Genomic DNA, 19,580 nt, shown 5'->3' with positions numbered 1-19,580 from the left:
GCGCTGCCCCAGGCCGCCGAGGGACGGCGGGGCCGGCGCCATGGCCGAGCGGGGCCGTCTCGGCCTCCCCGGCGCGCCGGGCGCGCTCAACACGCCGGTGCCCATGAACCTGTTCGCCACCTGGGAGGTGGATGGCTCCAGCCCTAGCTGTGTGCCCAGGTACTCGTCCGCTCCCTACGCTTTGTCCATGCGCACCTGCCCCGCCCGGCCTACGGCTGCCCTCACCCACGCCCGGAGCGCCGCCAGTGGGGCCCGGGTCTGGGCTGCCTGGATCGGACGGGAGCTGCTCGGATCTGGTCGGGTTGGGGCTTAGGGTCGGAGTTCCTGGCCCGCCTGGCCCATTCCCAGCCTCAGCCTGACACCTGCCTCTGGCGCGCGCGGGGTGCCAGTCCCCGGGGACCGCAGTTGCCCTCGCGTCCAGGCAGTGTCAAGCCTCGAGGCCTGGGAGTGACCCTTAGGCGTGGTGTCAGAGGACAGCCACAGCCAGTGCGAGACCACCGTTTCCCTTGTCTGGAGGACTCCAGGCCGCCCCTTCGTCCTGCGGGCCCGGCCAGGTCGGTCCCCTCCATAGTTTTCGCCTTGCCTGGCCCTGTAGAGACATCATCTGAACGCAGTGCTTTTTCCTGGAGCTGCTAATTTTGCCATTGCAAAGCCTTATTACACTGCACTGGGTTGGTGCATGCTCCCTGGTCCAGTGTAAAGGATTGGACCGGGCACACTGGCAGGGCTGAGCCTGGAGCAGTCACAGTAGACTGGCAGCTTCCCTGTTTCTTCTGCACAGCTTGAAACTTCTGTGGTTTTTTCTTGACTTGGTTCCTGCTCAGAGAGCTCCCAAGCCCAGGGCGAGAGCAACACTGCCTTGCAGGATTCTGGCGGAGGAATAGGAGCTGGGTGGGGGTGGGGAATCTCCCAACAGGGACTTCAGTGAGTCCATACAGCACAGGTTGTGGTCTTGGAGGGCTCAGGAGAACACCCGGGACTCTGGTCTTCAGTTTCCCTGCTAGTGGGCACATCACACTGGCACCAGCCTATGGGTTTGTCGTCTTCAGCATAGGACTGGGAAGAGTGACAGCAGCAGGACTTTCGCTCCTAGTGTGGCCTCCAGGAGGACTCATTTCACTGGGTCAACATTGCCAAACCCAATGTTGAAGCCAAACCCAAGACGTCTGCTAAATCCCCCGTGTGGGGACCGTGCTGGAGCCTCCCACACCTGCTGTCTCTCTTTGTATAACCAGCCCTCCACTGGACCTCCCCACCTGTGAGGGCCCCAGAGCAAATTTAGACCTGGCTGCCTTTGGCTGGGCTGCCTGACAGAGGACCAAAGACTTGAGTCATGGTCTCCTTGTGTTGCCCAGACTGGTCTCAAACTCTTGGGCTCAACTAGTTCTGCCCTCTTCCTCCCAAATGGCAGGGACTAGAGGCATAGGCTATTCACCAGGTTAGATGTGAAGTGTTTCATCTCAAAGGTGGAGGAGTGTGATCAGGGGCACTGTCAGACCCGACGTGGAGCCAGGCTCTGTCCTCAAGTGGTCTGCAAAGGAAAGCATGGGGTGGTGCAGGGCAAGTGGCAGGCAGGGTGGAAGCCCTGGGCTGGAGGGTGCTGGGTACTGGAGTGGTTGGGGCTCTGCCTCAGCCAAGGAGAGAGGACGGGCCAACAAGACAGTGGGCTTGCTCTGTGGTATGGAGGCTGAGTACACAGCTCAGTCCCAAGTCACCCTCACCTGTCCTGCCTTGTGCTTGCTTCGTGTGGTGTGTATCCCTTTGACAGTGATAGTTTGCTGCTTATCTGGGGACCTTCTGCCAGTGGCATTGTCCTCCCTGCATGGCTCAGTCTTTGCTCCCTAAGCTGCATTCGTGGGTTAGCTGGTGACGTGTTCACTGCCGTGCAGTATTCCCTGGGACAACACCACCAAGTCTCTGCTGGTGCCAAGGGATATTTAGTTTGCTTTGAGTTCTTGGCTAATTACAAACCTTTCATGTAGACATCCTAGTCCCTGTCTCCTGCGTACATAGTGATAGTGCCTTGTGTCGCTGGCTGCTAGTCGGCGGGATACAGACATGTGCAGCTCTGTAGCCACCTGGCTGCTTCCCAGAGGGAGGTTGCCAACCCCGGCCCCACCGGCAGGACTGAGAGTGCCCACTGCTCCACATTATTGCCAGTGCGTGTGACTATTTTGCCAGTCTGGTGGGTGTGAAGTGGTATTGCAGTTTTAATACTAGTTTCACTGATTACTAACCTAGGCCCCGTGTACTTCCTTGTCAGTGAAATGCCTCTTCATTTCTTCCACCATTTTTATTTCTGTTTTCCTACTGTAATCTCAGCAGCTTTTATAGGGGAGAGTAATCTTTTACCAGCTATCATATCCTCATGCCTTACCAGACCTGCCCTGAAGGCATCCTGAGCCAACAACAACAAAACCCCCCCCAAAAAAAAACCCAAAACCCAGCTATGTGTAATGAAAGTACCCTCCACCAATTTGAGGTGTCTCTACCATCCTTCACAGCCCTTCTGTGGTCCTCGAGTCCCTCTGGGGCTAAGGCACCCTCTGTGGTCCCGGGGCTCAGTTCCTCTCAGCTGACTTTGGTGATGGTGCTGGCAGGAGAGTTCCCTGACCCCAGGGAGTTGTGACTGGCTTTCTACCAGAGCGAGGGCCCAGTCCTGGTGTCCCTCTAGATGCCTGGGCATAGCAGCACTGCTGCCCTTGATGGGCCTGTGTGCCTTCTGCTGGGTCTGTAGTTGACACTGCCTTTGCCCCTTCTGGTCCTGTTCTCACACATCCTCACCCATCCCTCAGCAACCCTTGGCATTCTGGATGTGGAACTCCCACCTGATCTTGCCTCCTGTGGTTCATGGGTTCCTTTATAAACTCCTTGTTTAGTGTATTTGTGTTGTCTTTACCCCTATAGTCTCTCGGCCAGTGTTCTTGGTGCACTGAGGGAAGCCCAGGTTCATTCTATACAGCAGGAGCCCAGAGCCTCAGCGTGTGGTGTGAGTTGTGACAAATGTGTGGCCCTGGAGGCACAGAGCATGTCTGTTATCCCAGAGAGGTCGTGTGTCCCTCCCAGTCAGCCCTGATGCTGACATCTCCACAGGCAGTACCGTCCGTCTTTCCGGAAGGACACATGTATACCCTCCCTGAACAGCGCCAGGCCATGCTGCTTCTGTGAGCTGTCCTTTCCTTTGTATCGCTGTCTGCTAGTCCCTGGTCAGAGTGAGCTCCGCCAGGTGCTGTCCCATGGGTGCAGGTCTGGGTGCTTCCCAGCCTGGGTGTGGAGTGGAGTGCAGTCTCCCTGCTGTGGCTGTTCCTTTCAGTGTGTGGGGTACAGGGCCAGTCTTCTTGCCTCCTTCCCTTCATTGTTCTTTGGCTGTACTGGCCACTTAACTATACTTTTATTACACTTTTTAATATTAAAATTTATTAAAAATAAAGTTATGAAGTTAAAAATGATTTTTTTTTCACTTTATGTATTTGGTACAGAGTTTTACTACACAGCTCGGACTCGTATAGATCCTCCTGTTTTTAGCCTCCCCGGCACTGGAATTACGGGCATGTGCCACCACACCCAGACTCTGTTGCTGCCTCAGTGTGCCCTGGGGGTGGCATGGCATGCAGGACTGGAGATCAAACCCTGGTCCCTGCACTTGCCAAAGCAGGTGCTTAGTCTGTTGAGCTATCTCACCAGCCCAGAGTGTCATTTATTACATTGAAAGACTGGCCAGACTGTGCTCAAACTTTTGATCCTCCTGTCTCACTCAGCCTTGCAAGTGCTGGGGTTATAGGCATCTATTACCACACCACTGGCCTCCTTTTTGTTTACCCAGGATTGAACCCAGGGCCTATCTCGTGACAGGCAAACACTTTACCACTGAGCTACATCCCTAGAAATCACTCCTCCATTCCACCCCTATTTAAAATTTGAGACTGAGCCCTGTTGTTGCATCAGGCTTATGTAAACTGGACTTGAATTTGGGATACTCCTGACTCAGCTTCCTGAGTAGCTGGGATTAGAAGTGTGAGCTGCCATGCTCAGCTCATGGTGTTTTGTTGAAGAGACAAGTTTTTACTTTTGATGAGGTCCAGTGATTAATTGTTACGTCTTCAAAGCTAAGCAGTCTCAAGGTCACTTTGGCTTCCGTGTGTAGATGCAGTGCTAATTCAACCTAGTCCTGTTACTTCCAGAAGCATCTCTTCTTAGCCATACATGGTTTATAAGGGAATTTCTTGGCTCAGAGCTGGTACAAGAGTGGCACCGTTTCCTCGTGAATACACCTGTGGTGACAAATCTCTTTATTGTGTTCACCTTGTTAGCCGACTCCTAAGTGCTTGTTTTGTGTGTCACATGTGAAACAAAGTTAGCTTTTATTGCCTGTTGCAAACACATAGAACTCTGTTTTGTTTTGTTTTGTTTTGTTTTGTTTTGTTTTGTTTTGTTTTGTTTTGTTTTGTTTTGTGTTGGTACTGGAGGGGGAATAGGGGACCCTGTGCTGCCAGGCTGCACCCCCAGCACCTGGTCTGGGAGCAGAACCGTCTATTAGGGTGTTTCTTTGCTGTTTGGGTCTCACTGTGGCGCCCTGGCTGGCTCTGCACTCCAGGCCGGCGCGCCTCCTGCCTCGCTCTCCCAGGTCTCTGTGCCTGCGGTCATGCTGCATGCAGTTTTGGAGTGCCTTTCGAAGCCAGTAACCTGGTGCTTATGGATAGATTAGTTTGCATTTGAAGGGTACATTCTCTCATTGGCAGAAGAAGAGCTGTGTTTGTTATTTTCTTCTTTTAAAAATAATTTTATTTGGTTGTTGCCGGATCTCACTACATAGCTTGGGCTCAGGCTTCCCCAGTGCTGGGATTACAGGCGTGCGCCACTGTGCCCACCCATGCTCTGGCCGGTGTGGCCTGCAGTGCCTAGGGTTGAACCATGACCCTTCGCTTGCCTAAACTTGCCTAAGCAGGCGCTTTAGTCCCCTGAGCTATCTCGCCGGCCCTGTTTGTGGCCGTTTGTTACTTCCTTTTCTTACCTCACTACACTGGCCCTCACTGCACAGTGTTGAGCTAGAAGTATTTCTGTGTATATTCTCTTGTGTTCTGCACTTGAAGTTTTAATGTTTCACCACTAAGAACGATGTCTGCTGTAACTTTTTGTTTGTATTTTTTATTTTGACACAGGGTCTCAGTGAATTGCTAAATTGCCTAGGCTGGGCCTGAACTTGTCATCCCCCTGCCTTGGCCTCCCAGAGTGTTGGGATTATAGCCACCATGCCTGGCTCCTGCTAGAACTTTATTTTGTAGATACCTTTATGAAGTTAATTACTTACCAGTCCAATTATTTAAATACATGATGACCAAATATTGCATATTTTTCACTAATTTTATAAGCTAATATAACAAGAAATGTAAAAGTGGCAATTTTATCAAATTTATTCACTACAAGAATTAACTGTTTGAAATGACATCTGTCTAAACTCAGGATAGTATGTAAACAAATGCACTGCCATGCCCAGGTGATACTTGGGGTCACTGTGGCTAAAGAGGCCCAGCAGCTTATTTATAGATGAATCCAACTTTAAAAGAAAATAGCAGGGGGGCTGGTGAGATGGCTCAGTGGTCTAAAGCACCTACTTAGAACAAGCTTAGCAAAGCACAGGGACCGCGGTTCAATCCCCCAGCACCACATGCCAGCCAGCCGCGCCCCCCTGGTGGACTGAGCTGCCCCCCCCACACAAATAAATAAAATTAAAAAAAAAAAGAAAATAGCAGGGCTGTGGATATAGCTCAGTGGTAGAGTGCTTGCCTAACATGCACAAGAGCCTGAGTTCAATTCCCAGTGTCACCACCCTCAAAAAAAAAAAAAAAAAAAAAAAAAAAAAAAAAAAAAAATCACGCGTAGATGTTGAATACAACAGCTTAATTCTTTTGTGGTGCTGGAGATTGAACCTAGAGCCTCCAGCTTCATGTTAGGCAGGTGCTCTACCATTGAACCACACGTCAGCCCCTGCTTTTCTGTTATTAAGGATGTTAAGGCTTGCCAGTGTGGGAAGTTGTATAAATTGGTATTGTAGCATCACACTCACCTCCTGTTCGCAGAAGAACCCCCGTATGGTCAGGACGGGGACTTGGACTCGGCACTCTGCTCGGGAGTCTGGGTCTGCAGCCGCTCCGTCCTGCAGTCCGTCTGGACTGCGGTACCCGTATGCCCTCCCAGAGAGGAGGAGCGTGCCTCTTTGTTCTGGGGCTGTTAGCTCATGTAAAATAAGATTGTCTGGGGCTGGTGAGATGGCTCAGTGGTCTAAAGCACCTACTTAGAACAAGCTTAGCAAAGCACAGGGACCGCGGTTCCATCCCCCAGCACCACATGCCAGCCAGCCCCGCCCCCTGGTGGGCTGAGCTGGCCACACACACAGACACACACACACACACACACATAAATAAATAAATAAATTTTTTAAAAAAAGATTGTCTGGCAGAGCTCACCTGTAGTGTGACCTGGCCTTAGAGTCTGTGTGGAAAGTTTTAACTGCTGATTCACTATCTAATGGGTGTGGAACTGTCTTTGTCTTTTAGTTTTGGACACATATTTTTTTGAGAATTTGTTCATTTCACTTAAATTTTTTAGTTTTATTTACATAATGTTTATAATACTCTTTTATTTCCTAAACATCTGCAGGATCTGTAGTGCTGCCTCTTTTTAACTCTTACTTAATTTGTGCAGGTAGACACCCTTTCCTGATTTGTTTCACCCAAAGGGTCCATCGATTTTTAGAAGTGAATATTAGTTTTTTCTTTCTTTCCATTTGCACTCATGTGTCTATGGTGTTCTCATTCTTATTCCTTTCTTCTCTCTCTCTCTCTCTCTCTCTTTTTTTTATTTTTTGGTACTGGGGATTGAACCTAGGGTCTCATACATATTAGGCAGGTGAAACCCGCAACCCCTTATTTCTGATTTCTTTTTTTTTCTTTCTTTCCTTTTTTCTTTCTTTCTTTCTTTCTTTTTTTTTTTTTTTTTTTTTGTATTTTAGGGAAGGGTTTGTTTGTTTATTTGGTATAGGGTCTCTCTCCACAACTTGGCCCTAGAGTGATCCTCCTGTCTCAGCTTCCCCAGCGCTGGGATTAGAGGCATGTGCCACCATGCCCTGTTTTAGTGGCTAGCTCTGCATGGAGGCAGCGCAGCATGCGGTACCTGGGATCAAACCCAGGTCCTTGCATTTGCCAGGCAGGTGCTTAGACTGCCAATCTATATCCCCAGCCCTACTTTTTTGTTTTTGTTTTGCCTCTTGTCTTTAAATTTTTGTATAACTGTATGTATTAATGTGTTTTTGGTATTCAGCATGTATGTAGATTTTTTTAAAAAAATTATTTATTTATGTGTGTGTGTGTGTGTGTGTGTGTGGCCAGCTCAGTCCACCAGGGGGCGGGGCGGGCTGGCATGTGGTGCTGGGGGATTGAACCGTGGTCCCTGTGCTTTGCTAAGCTTGTTCTAAGTAGGTGCTTTAGACCACTGAGCCATCTGACCAGCCCCTGTATATAGATTTTTGTTTTCACCTAACGTGTTGCCTTTTCAAAACTGAGCCATCCAGTCCCTTTACATTTGTCTAGATTGTCACCATTTAGGTTCATGTCTACTATATTGTGTGCTTTTTAAAATTGTTCTACACTTTTAATTTTTTTGTTACACCTTATTTTGCTTTGATTGTGTGTGTGTGTGTGTGTGTGTGTGTGTGTGTGTCTTTCTTTTTGAGATAGGGCTTGCCTATGCAGTTCAGGCTGGCCTTTAGTCCACTGTGTAGCCCGGACTGCTCTTGGACTCACAATGATGACCCCCTAAGTACTAGGATTACAGGCATGTATTGATTTTTGTTATTTCATTTTCTTCCTGTATCAGTGGTGAAATTTATCACTACTTAGACTTTTTTCTTCCTCCTCCTTCTCCTCCTCTTATTCCCTGTTTCTTCTTCTTCTTCCTTCTTCTCTTTCTCATTTTTTTTTTCTTTTAGTATTTGGTTTGGAACTTACTTTCCTTCTTTCTTTCTTTCTTTCTTTCTTTCTTTCTTTCTTTCTTTTAAGGTATTTTGTGCAGGGTCTCACTGCACAGCTTGTACTTGCGGTGAGCCTCCTGTAGGCATGTGCCATAACAACCAAACTCGGTCACCGGCTCATTGGGGCTGGTGTGGCATGTGGTGCCTGGGATCGAACCCTAGTCCCTGCACTTGCCTAAGCAGGCGCTTATTCCACTGAGCTGTTTCTTCAGTTCTTAGTATTGGGGATTAAATCCAGGGATTTACGCATGCTATGAAAGTTCTTCCCATCGAGCAATACCACCAGCCCTTTAAAATTTTTTTTTGAGATAGTCTCGCTAAGTTGCCCAGGTGGCCTTGAATTTGGTGTTTCTTCCGCTTCAGCCTCTCGAATAGCTGTGATGATAGGCGTGTACTTCTGTGCCTGGCTACTACTTTGGTTTCCTTTGTGGTTGCCCTGAGAACTGCAAAACACTTGCTGTTGCATTTTGAAGCTAATTATGTCTTCATTCACCTGAGTGTACGTTGTTCTAACCAAGTCTTTGCATGTGCATAAGTGTATTGTGAGTGTGTTGTATTTCAGCTGTCTTCTTAAGAGCCCAAGACAGTCATTATTGCTTCAGCTGTCACCTCTTGACAAACTTTAAATTTGCAGTTTTATCTTCATTCTCCTTGCTGTCAGAACCCAGAGTTGTTTTTCTCCTCTTGCTGGGAACCTTCCTAGGTTTTTCCTGGGAAAACCCATAAGAGTGAACTGCCCCTTGGTTCATCCATGTTATTTCTGTGCCCCTCATTCCCAAAGGGTATGTGCTGATGGCATGTGGAACCAGGGCAGCCTCTCCCCTGTGAGGTGAGGTACAGCACCCCAGCTTTTGGTTTCCACTCTTGCTGGGGAGAGAAGACAGCCACCTGTGGCTGAAACTCACTGGAAGAGGTCTGGTGTGGTGGCTGTGTGGTCACACCCTACGTGATGCTCACTTCCCTGTATGATGGCCTGGCTGACGGTATGCTAGGTGTGGGTATCCCCTGGGATGCCTGAGTTGGGGGTATTGGACTTCACAATGTGGATGGGTTGTTTTGCTTAGTTCTGGGTGACCCTCAGCTACTGTCCCTTTGGTATTGCTCTGCCTTCTACTCCCTTCTGTGGTCCCTGGAGCACAGGGTGGACACCAGGGTAGCAGGTCTTCCTGCTGGGTGCTTCAGGTTGCAGGTGAGGAGCATGAAGTGGAGAATGGGCCTCTTGTCAGTACCCTTTTTGTGTCCATGCATGGACACAGCCCTCTAGGACATGTTGGTCTCTCTTTTTGGCCACTGGGTTCCCAATTCTGTCTTGATGAGAGTTACCACCAACCCCGAGGGCCGGTGTTTTGTGGTTCCTTGGTGAGTATCTGTGATTGAACCCAAGGTATTGTGTAGGACCTGTGGATTTTGGTTGGACTTGTGGGGAGGCCTTTGGACCATTGAGGGGTTGATTGAGAGAGTGGTGCTGGCTGAGTGGCCGTGTTTGTAGAGTTGATTGCAGGCTGAGGATGTGTGGAGATAGAGATGGGTGGGAGAGGTGCTCCAGGATTGAGAATGGGCTCAGAGGGAGGGCACTGCACGAAGCAGACACTCGCAGTTCTCTCCTGTGCTCCGAGTACCCTTGCTTCCCTGGGTGGCTTTTATGCAGCAGCCATGGCCCGCGGTGCCCTGGGCAGGTTCTTCTTGAGCTCTGATGACCCAAAGACTTGGTGGGCCTGGGAGAAGTCCTGTGTGTACTCTTCTTTCTTAGCCCAGAGAACACTGCAGGGGAGTGTGTTGAGGGGCATGTGACAGTGGGGTCTCCTTGGACCTCATGATGGCCACATGGAAGTCAGTACATGGCTATGTTGGACCAAGAGAGAAGGGATAGGTGGGAGGGTCCTGGGCCATTAACCCCCAGCACGTCTTGCTGCGGGTCTGTGGGCTAGACATGGCTTGGTCTTCAGAGGCTGGATCCCCACTGCATGGTGTTTCCGCAGCAAGTGTATGCGAGCTGCTGGCTATGCTCAGTAACTGCCTGGGTGGCTGTAGTGCATTGCTCAGCAGTGGCACTGGGACATGGCCCTGAAAACAGCATGTGAGCCAGTGGGAGAATCAGGTTTCCCTCTGGCTGGAGCTGGGTTGGATGTGTTGCGTGTTCTCAGACAAAGGGGACTCCACACAGGGCTGCAGGATGAGTAGTACCACAGTCCTTGGGAACTGAGTTCCCAGTGATCACACTCTGCATTTCTCAGGGACTCTGCGAGGGCCTGTAGCTCATGCGGTAAAGTAGTGCCCCAAAGCTGCTCAGGATGGGTGGAAAGGCAGATGCCCAGGAGCCCCTGCTGTGGTTCAGCCATCATTCAGCCTGGTGGGGTTGGAACCCTTGGCTTTGGGCTGGATAGACAGAGCATGTCCTTTCGGTTGCCTGGAGTGTCTGAAGAAGGCATCTGTGCTACTGTGCTGATCTGTGCCTTGCGGTAGGGTCACAGAGCCACGGGCAGGGAAGAAGGGAGTTTTGGCTATGAAGACCTGACCTGTGCAGGTGCTTTTGACCTGCTCTTCTAGGGGGGGGGCCACATATGTGCTTGCTGTGGCTGGGCTGCTGCAATCTGCCTCTCGTTGAGGTCGCTGTGGCCCAGACCCTTGTATCCTTTTGCCCCTGTCCTGCTATTCCTTTGGTCCAGTGGTTTCTAGCCTGGCTTTGGACTTCCCTTCTTAGTCATCTAGTGCTTGCTGTGACATGATCTGAGGATTATCATGCTTTGGAAAGCTAAATGGGAATGACAGCAGAGCCTGCACACTTTCCAGCCCTTCAGCCCTGGCAGGAGCACAAAGAAAGTAGCAGTGTTTGAAATACAGCCTTTCCATGTGCAGCCGGGCAAGATGAGGGTGAGAAACAGTCGGAGTGCAGTGCTGGTGTGAGGGTCGGGGGTATGGTACATCTCAGAGGGGTGGGGTCTGTGGTGAGCAGGTGGGCAGGTGAGTGCTGGCCACGGACTGTCCCATTGGGTGAAGCAGGGATAAATGCCTAAGGCTGTAGTCACTGGGAGGGTAGGGTGGCAAGGCAGGTGGAAGGTACCCCCAACGGTGGCTTGGGGGCAGGGCAGGTGATTCCTCTCTGCTTTGGTTCTCTTTGGTTGTGCTGAGGGGAGTAGGTGTCAGGGCAGGGGGAAACCTGGCCATATTTAGCTGGGGTTGCCAGCTGTGCCTAGCTATCTTGGTCTGGGCTGGGTAGGGGGAAAGAGTACCAAGTCACTGGCCCACTTTCCCAGTCAGCTTCACATGCATCTCCCTGTGGTTTCTTGAACAGGTGATACGATGTCCTGAGATCAGCAGCATGGCCATCCCTGGGCCACGCTGCGGTCTGCTGTGGCCACTCTCAGTCTAGACCTCAGCAGCAGAAATGCTTGTTTTGGGAGCCCAGGCTTCAGAAAGACCAGGCTGTAGGATGATTCTGCAGGCTGCTCCCGGGTTTCCTGGCCATGGGGTGACTCTCCGGCCATGGGAATTGCGTGGATGGAAGGTATGGGGATGGTTATAACAGGAGTCCTTTCCTGTGGCCATGGACGCCCCAAGGCTGGAGACTGAGGGGTCTGCGTGTTCGGCTCTTCCCAAGCCTCTGGCAGCCTAGGGTAATCACCTCCATATTTTGTCTGCTTGGGAATGTAGGTCTTCTAGAAAGGGCAGTGGCCACCTCCCAGGGCCCTCTGGGAGTTTTTGAGGTGGGGGCTCTGGTGGGATTTGCAGTGGGGTTACTGGTGGGGCTCCTACAGGGCTCCTGGTAGGGCTCCTGATAGCTCTGTGGCTTCCTGGGGAAAATGAGCTACCCCCAGGTACCCTGAACAACAGTATACTTAGGTTTTTTTGGTGGAGTTATTGATGTTAAAGGGAAAAAGGAAAAACATGCTCTATTAGACTCATTAAAGAATGAGTTCCTGGGGCCGGGGAGATGGCTCAGTGGATTAAGCACTTCCCTGGCAAGTGCAAGGTCCTGAGTTCAATCCCCGGTTCCACCAAAAAAAAAAAAAAAAAAAAAAAGACTGAGTTCCTAGTAAATTTCCTCCACGCATCTTTCAGTTATTTTCAGTGAGAGAGAGCGTCTTTCAGTTATTTTCAAAGTTGCCACAGTGACCTGACCTTGGTGTGGACCCAGAGCCGTACAGCCAAGGGTTCTTCGTAATAGTGTCACCAAGACTTTCTTGTTTCATTTGATTTGTCCCACCTCGCTGTGGAGTGGTGGGGTGGCAGGGCCCTGTGCCCGGCTGGCTTTGATTGGCACCCAGCACTACATCTTCAGGGAGCAGTGGGTTACTAGGTACACATGTGTGTGCAAAAGGAAGGGGAAGCGGGGCCCTGGGCAGGATGCACTTGGGTGTGTAGAGGCCCTTTGGGTAGCTGCCTGACCTGAATGCAGGTGCCACGTGCCCTGCACAGCCCCATCTCCACCCTCTTTTGGCCTTTCTTCTGTGCAGCAGACGTGGCTCTGCACTGGAATGCCCACTGCTGCTCCTGTTCAGGGCCCAGACTGCCTGATGGTTGAGCACAGAGGCCCAGTGCAGTGTGGTGGAGAGGGAAAAGGTCAGGCATCTCAGGCATCACACTGGGCTTAGCAGAGGCCACCACCATTCTGCTCTCAGTGATGAGGCCCCAGAGCCTGGAGCCCCAGAGGGCCTCTCATGAGGGCTTAGTCGGGCCCACACAGCCCCGTTGGTTAGCGTGTGCAGGACAGCAAGGGTGGCACCAAGGGAGGCCACAGTGATTCTGTGTCCCTGAGGCCTTCCCAGCCACCCCAGTCGTGTGTGTATGGGGTGTGTGTGTGTGTGTGCAGTGTGGGTGCATGGCCTGTGGCATCCTCCACTCCAGCTGCAGCCTCTTTCCCATCCCTGTTCTAGGGGAGGGTGATTCTGTCTTTGCCCATCTCCCTGTTACACAATGGGGGCTGTCCTCTGCTAGGTAGAAGGTAGGCAAGTAGAGGCCCAGTGGCTGGGCCCCAGGCTGTGCTTGAAGTGCCTAGGGATCCCCTTTGTCTATAGCAGCTTCCTAGCTCTGCGCAATGTTTGGCAGGGACCCTGAGAAGTCACCTCTGACCTCCTCTCCTCATTAGTACAGAGCACCTAGTCCAGATAAGACCTGAACACTGGAGAAAGCTGAGCTTGGCCAGTGAGAGCCGACAGCCACCCCAGGTCACCCAGTGCATCTTGGGCCCCAGGAGGGTGACAAGTGCTGAGAGGTAGGCAGGGTGAGCCCCCCAGCCTCCGCAGCACTGGCTCTCCTCATCCTCACTGTGCTTGGCCATTGCTGGGACATCACAAGAAGCCTCTGATGGTTGCTCACTTGCAAGGGGGCCACTGGCCACGTGGACAGCTTGTGGCCTGGGCCTGGGCCTGGATGGGCAGGGTGACGGCTGTGGCATTTCTCTCCCACAGTCGTGGGGACAGCTGGCTGGCTGCCACTGCAGGCCTGGCTCCCACGCAGTAGACGTGGGGAGGGACAGTGCCTAGAGACAGAAGGTCCCTTGGTTTCCCCCTGATGAAATGCACGGCTAGCATTTGGGGCCCACAGCGTGAGTGTCACACAAGGCTGGAGCTCAGTGTCTGGGTCTGCTCCCCATGTGGCCGCCTGCATCTGAGGGGCCAGCCAGTATTCCAGTAGATTTCAAAAGCTGTAAAATGCCTTCCTGTCCTCCTCAGGTCCACAATGATGCTAGGAGTGGCTACTTCATTCACTTCCAAGAGGATATTACCACAGTAACATTTCCTGAATGTGGCTTGATAGGAGAGACCCCTGTTCAGGGCTGTGTCATGGAGGAGGAGCCTGTGGATGTGCTGGGTCCTGGCAGGAAGGAGTGGGGTGGGGGGTGGCAGCTTACAGCGCAGTGTGCAGGCTTGGTGTCATCAGCAGGCTGTCCACGAGAGCCTGTTGTAAGGGCCTGGTGCGAAGCCTTTGGCAGCTCTCAGGTTGGCTACTCGAGCTCCTCAATTGGTCCAAGTGCCTCTTTCCAGTCACAGATAAGAACATGGGTTTTCCTTTTTTTTGCAGTACCGGGGATTGAACTCAGGACCCTGCGCTTGCCAGGAAAACACTGAACATGGGTTTTCCTGATGAAATTTACTCACTGAACTGGTACATGGCACTGGGGGCTGCTGTTGGTCTTGGTGGAACGTTTCGAGCCCACTGGCAGGTGCAGTGTCCGCCTGTTACCATGCAGCCTCATGGTCCCCTTTCCTTGCCTTTCCTCCCTTTCTTCAATTTTCTCAGGTTCCCTTCTTTCATCTGGGTCTCCTAAGGCTGGCCTCCCTTACACAGCCTGTGGGTAAGTGCTGTGGGAGCCCAGGGGACCAAGGAATTGGCCACTGCCCCTTTGGGGCCTACCCTGCTTTGCTACTCTCCTTACCCCATGAGGATTGTTGGGGAACTCTTCATCCCCACTAGTGCTGTAGCCCAAGTGGCTAGAACTCCTTGCTGCTGCACTCACTGACCTCCTCCAAGATACCTGGGCCTCCTCCATATCCCTGACCCAGATCCTGTCCATCTGTCATCTGTTGCTAGTGCCCTGCAGGGCTGCAGGGGGAGTCCAACTGGAAAGGATGATGAGGAACCTAAAGACCTGGACTCCAGTCCCAAGGTAGGCTAGGTGGGGAGCAAAGGGTCTGAGGTCAGTCCAGGGGGAGATTGGCCAGGCTTTGGGGAAACCTGGAATTTTTCATCTTAGAGAGAAAATGCCTGGAGCAAAGAGCGCAGAGAAGGTGGTTTACAGACACACAGGCTCCTCTGCAGGGGCTGGGCAAAAGTGGCAGGCCAGGAGGTGCAAGAATAACACCCACAGTGTCCACAGGGCTGCACTACATAGGGACACCCTGTGTCTAGGCAATGCCATGCAGAAGACATCTGGCAGACTTCTTCTTCACTCTGGTGTGAGTAGCAGCAGCTGGGACGAGAAGTGAGGAGAGGAGTCAGAGGCCCATGCCGAGGCAGGAGTTGAGCAGAGGCAGGTGGTAGCTGTTGCCTGTGCTTTGGGGCCCACAGGCTCTGGGGCCCAGCACTCCTGGGTCTGACTCAGTCCCTCCTGCCTGCGGCACGCTGTACTGGGGGAGTATTCCCTCCGCTCTGTCCAGTCGTGAATGCAAGTGCTTAGCTGACAGTCTGACAGTTTGTTCCTTGTTGGTGTGTGATCCAGAGAATTAAAGGGCAGGACAGAGAGGAGATTTGCACCCCCATGTGGCATCTGGTTCACAGTGGCTGGGAGGTGGACAGCCACATGTCTGTGGGTAGATGGAGACACACACATACAATGGAGCATTATTCAACCTTGAAAGGAGGACATTTGGACCTTTCCCTGTCGCAGATGGCCTGAGGATAGAGGCTGAGTGGACACAGCCAGCCACAGAGGATAGATGCTGGGTGGCCCCACTCCCATGAGGCCCAGGGATGGTCAGATGGAAAGGGTCAGGAAGTGGAGCTGGGCTCAGGGTGGATGGGAATTGTTCTCCATGAGTGTGCAACTTCGGGTCTGCACAGTGAGTGTAGTAGAGCGCTGGTGGCTGCTCAGCAGATGCGTGTGCTCACCCCTGTGAAATTCTCTGGTGGCTGGCATGGTCATTCCTTTGTGACATGTATTTTACCTCTACAGGAAAGGGGCCCTTTGCTGGGTCTGGCTGGGCTCTGGCATGACCCACGCCAGCTGCCTGAGAGCTCCACTCCACCTGCCCGCTATGTGGGCCTCTCCAGGCCACACCTTGAAAGTTGGGCCTGTCCCTGAGTGAGGACAACCCAGGGGGCTCCGCTGGCCTTGGCTCTAGGGATGTGAGCACGCATGGATGGCAGGGAGACACATGGACAGCACAGCCGGAGCAGCAGGGCCCAGCCTCTGTTTCTGGCTTCATTGTCCCATCCTGCCTACCCCATTGACATGGGCACTGAGGGATCTGTTTTGGGGGCACTGGCCTGGTTTCCCTGAGCAGAAGGAGAATGGGAATGGGTCCCTGGCCCACCCTATAGTCTACAGTGTTACCTGCAGCTATTTCTGTGGAAATGGATGGCCTTGCAAGGGCTGTGCTTGGGAAGTTTCTGAGACCCTTCTCAGAGTGTCGCTTGCTCCACATTGCATAGCAACCAAGGGCCAGGGCCCCTCCTCCCTTGGTCACCTGAAGTCCCCACACTGCTTGCATCCCGAGGGCCCATGTGACACCTGGCAGAGGTGTTCAGAGTGGCCGTGGAGGGGAGGCCCCAGTCCCACCCCCTGTGCCAGCCCAGACTCAGTGCCCACTCCCACCACAGCTGTGCCCATCTCCAGGCACCATTGTGCTTGCCCTCTCCCCCCTAAGCACCCACCAACCAGATTGGCTCTGAAGCCTGAAAAGCCTCAGAGCCCCCCTGCACCCCGTGCTTCTGCCTCCCTCTGTGCACTCTGAGCTTGGCACTTCCTCCTCAGGCTCTCCTGCCTCATCTTGCCGAGCTTCCTGGACACATGTGGCTGTCACCTTTGTTCCCTATGGTTGAGTTAATGCTGTAAGAGGTAGGAATGGTGGTCATGCCACCTGTGTGCTCATGCCTGTCCAGCCACTTTGGAAAAGACCACCAGAGATAACAGGAAAGGCAGGGCAGCCCTTGGCTCATGCTGCAGCATGAGGAGGGGCTCCCAAGCTGGGGCTGGAAAGGCACCCAGCATGAGCGATGTGAAGAGACTTCAGGGTCTTGTGGGGTGAATGCCAAGCTGAGGCTGCAGCAGCCTTTTCCAGTCCAGGGTCAGAAGACCCAGGAGGCCAAAGAATGTACTGCTTGGCAGAGAACAGATTGCAGGAATCATGGGGAATACACACAGCTGGGAGACAAAGGCAGGCGTTGGCGTCACACAGGAGCGTAGATTCGTGGTATTGGAACTTCTCTTTTTATGTTTGGCTTTGGGTTTTTTGAGATGGGGTCCTGTGATGCTGCTCCGGCTGGCTGCAGACACCCTCAGGTAGCTGGGACCACAGGTGCACACCACTATCCCCAGGCAGGACTTCGCATTTTCAGTATAAGATTTTTGTCACTTAGTCATGGAGCATTCAGCTCAGATTATATGAAGCAAGGAGAGAGATTTTTTTTTTTTTAAGTTAAAGAATGGAACCAATAAAAAACAAGTCTCAGTGACAATAGAAAACAGTATGTGTTATGGTTTGTGTCCAGTTGTCCCCCCAAAGCCTCCTGCAGTCGTTGAGGTGGGCTTCTAGAGTCTGTGATTAATTCATGATCCAATGCTAAGACTAAGTGCTACATCCACGGGTAGCCTGAATGCAGTATGAGGGAGGGAGGGAGGGAGGCTTGCTCTCTGCTCCTGCCACTGCTGCTGCTGCTCCTGCTCGTCTGCTTTTGCTCTTTTGCTGTTCTGCACCACCATGAACTGCTGCCCTCTTGTGTGTGCCGCGCTACCTTGGAGACAGATGATTATGTGCTGAAGCCTCCATACACTGTGAGCTAAATAAACCTTTCCTTCCTTAATTTTGGATGTCAGGTATTTTATCCCAGCAACAAGAGAAAAGTAACCAAGACAATATGGGATATTAATAAAAGTCAGAAGCCTATCCTTTGGAGAAGCTTAATAAAGTTTTAGTGAAAGTTTCCAAAGATAAACCATGCGCATAATTTTAGGGATGAAACGAAACACATGAAGTTTAAAAACCAGAAATCAGGGGCTGGTGAGATGGCTCAGTGGTCTAAAGCACCTACTTAGAACAAACTAAAAGCACAGGGACCGCGGTTCAGTTCCCCAGCACCACATGCCAGCCAGCGCTGCCCCCTGGTGGGCTGAGCTGCCCCCCCCCCACAAAAAAATTAAAAAAAAACAACCAGAAATCATTAAAGTTTTTTTTTTTTTTGTGAAACCGGGGATTGAACTCAGATGCTTGCATTTGCCAGTCAAGCGCTTATCCTATTGAGCCATCTCCCCAGTCCCAAAGTGTTGTTAATAAATATAAAGATTTAGATAACTTTTTTTTCTAGAAGTGTGAATTATGAGGTAAGCATTCCCTCTACTGGAGTCCAAAAATCTCCAAAATCCATAATTTCTTCAGTACTGTCACCCAAAAGTGACCCCACACTTGACTTCAAGTGACAGGTGAATGTCACGGTGAGAGTTCACTAAAAACCCTGTATCCTGTCTCCTCAGGGTCTGCATGTGAGCTGTGTGAGACTTGAGTGAGTTTTTGTGCTAAGTTTTGGTCCCATCTTTAGATATTTTATTAATGCATGCAAATTTTCCAAGATCTGAGAATTGGATCACTTTTTTTTTTGGTACTGGGAATTGAACTCACAACCTTTTTTGGGGGGTGGGGGGGCAGAACCGGGAATTGAACTCAGGCCCTTGTGCTTGCCAGGCAAGTGCTTATTCTACTGAGCCGTCTCCCCAGCCCCGAACTTACAACCTTGAGCTTGCCAGGCAGGCACTGTCACTCACCTATATCCCTGCCTCTCTTGGTACATTTGAAATGGGGCCAAGCTGTCTGCGTAGCAGTGGCATCGTGAATACCCACAGGGCCCCGTAGGAAAGAAGCACAAGCAGGTCTCACAGACTTGTGTGGGTGCAGATCCTAAGTGTTGATGGATGAATCTGGCAGGGTGGCAGGGTCACCTTAGGGGTATGTGGATGACTGAGTTCACATTGGGGAATTTGTTCCTGGAACAAAAAGGACTGAAAGGAAAATGATATGAAATATTGAGAAAAGGCATTTGACAAAATTTACATGTATTTTTAGGAATATAGAAATAAGTAGGAATTTCTTTAAGCTGTTGTAGGGCTCCTACAGAGCATCACTATCCAATGTGATAATGCATGAGGGACCATTTGTTGACATCTGTGGTCAGTTCTGCAAGTGCCAGTTGCCAGCTCTCCACTGGCTGGCTGGATAGCCTTTCCATTTCTGCAGCAGGTTTTGGATGGTGCTGCCTTGGCACACTGTCCTTGGTCACCAGTGTCAGAAGCATTCCCTTTGGGGTCAGGAAAAGGAATGTATTGTCATCCAGCATCACTCTTGGGGTGACAGACAGTGCAATGGCTTCCGTGGAGGGAAGACAGTGCCATGTACAGATGGCCTTACTGTCCACACAGGCCCTGTAAGTGAGCATCTATGCCATTAGACCAGTTCTAGAAGGCTAGTTGCTACAAGACCCACATACGGACTCAGTAGTGTGGAGAAACCCACACCATTGCTTTGAAAATAAAATGCTACCACATAGTAACTAGCGAATGGCTACAAATATATTGGACATAGGATATTATCTGAAAGACTTCTACATGAGGAATTTCTGACTGAGGAAACTGCACTAAGAACATGGAATGCTAAGCGAACTGAAGCTAGATGTAAGGTATGGGGTATGGGCTATGATTCCACTTCATAAATTCCACTTTTTCTGTGTGTGTGGTATCGTGGTCGTGGACGTGGTTGTGGTCATGGTGGTAGTGGGGTGGTGGTGGTGGTGGTGGTGGTGGTCGTGGTCGTGGTCGTGGTCGTGGTTGTCATCGTCCTCCTCCTTTTCTTCTTCTTCTTCTTCTTCTTCTTCTTCTTCTTCTTCTTCTTCTTCTTCTTCTTCTTCT

General features: G+C 51.3%; 1 protein-coding gene across 8 annotated transcripts in view; it reads left to right on the top strand.

Moving 5' to 3' along the window:
* The first annotated feature begins 6 nt into the window (after positions 1-6).
* Pacs2 (phosphofurin acidic cluster sorting protein 2) overlaps positions 7-19,580 on the top strand; it is a 64,489-nt gene continuing 44,915 nt past the window's right edge. For all 8 annotated transcript variants that reach the window (XM_023705644.1, XM_023705643.1, XM_023705640.1 and 5 more), the window contains exon 1: positions 7-159. In XM_023705644.1, coding sequence (XP_023561412.1) covers positions 41-159 — 119 coding nt within the window. In that variant the 5' untranslated portion in view covers positions 7-40. The remainder of the gene's footprint in view (positions 160-19,580) is intronic.

This window comes from Octodon degus, unplaced genomic scaffold (genome assembly GCF_000260255.1).
Source record: "Octodon degus isolate 3935 unplaced genomic scaffold, OctDeg1.0 scaffold00226, whole genome shotgun sequence".
NCBI lineage: Eukaryota > Metazoa > Chordata > Mammalia > Rodentia > Octodontidae > Octodon > Octodon degus.
This window is presented reverse-complemented; position numbering and strand designations above follow the sequence as displayed.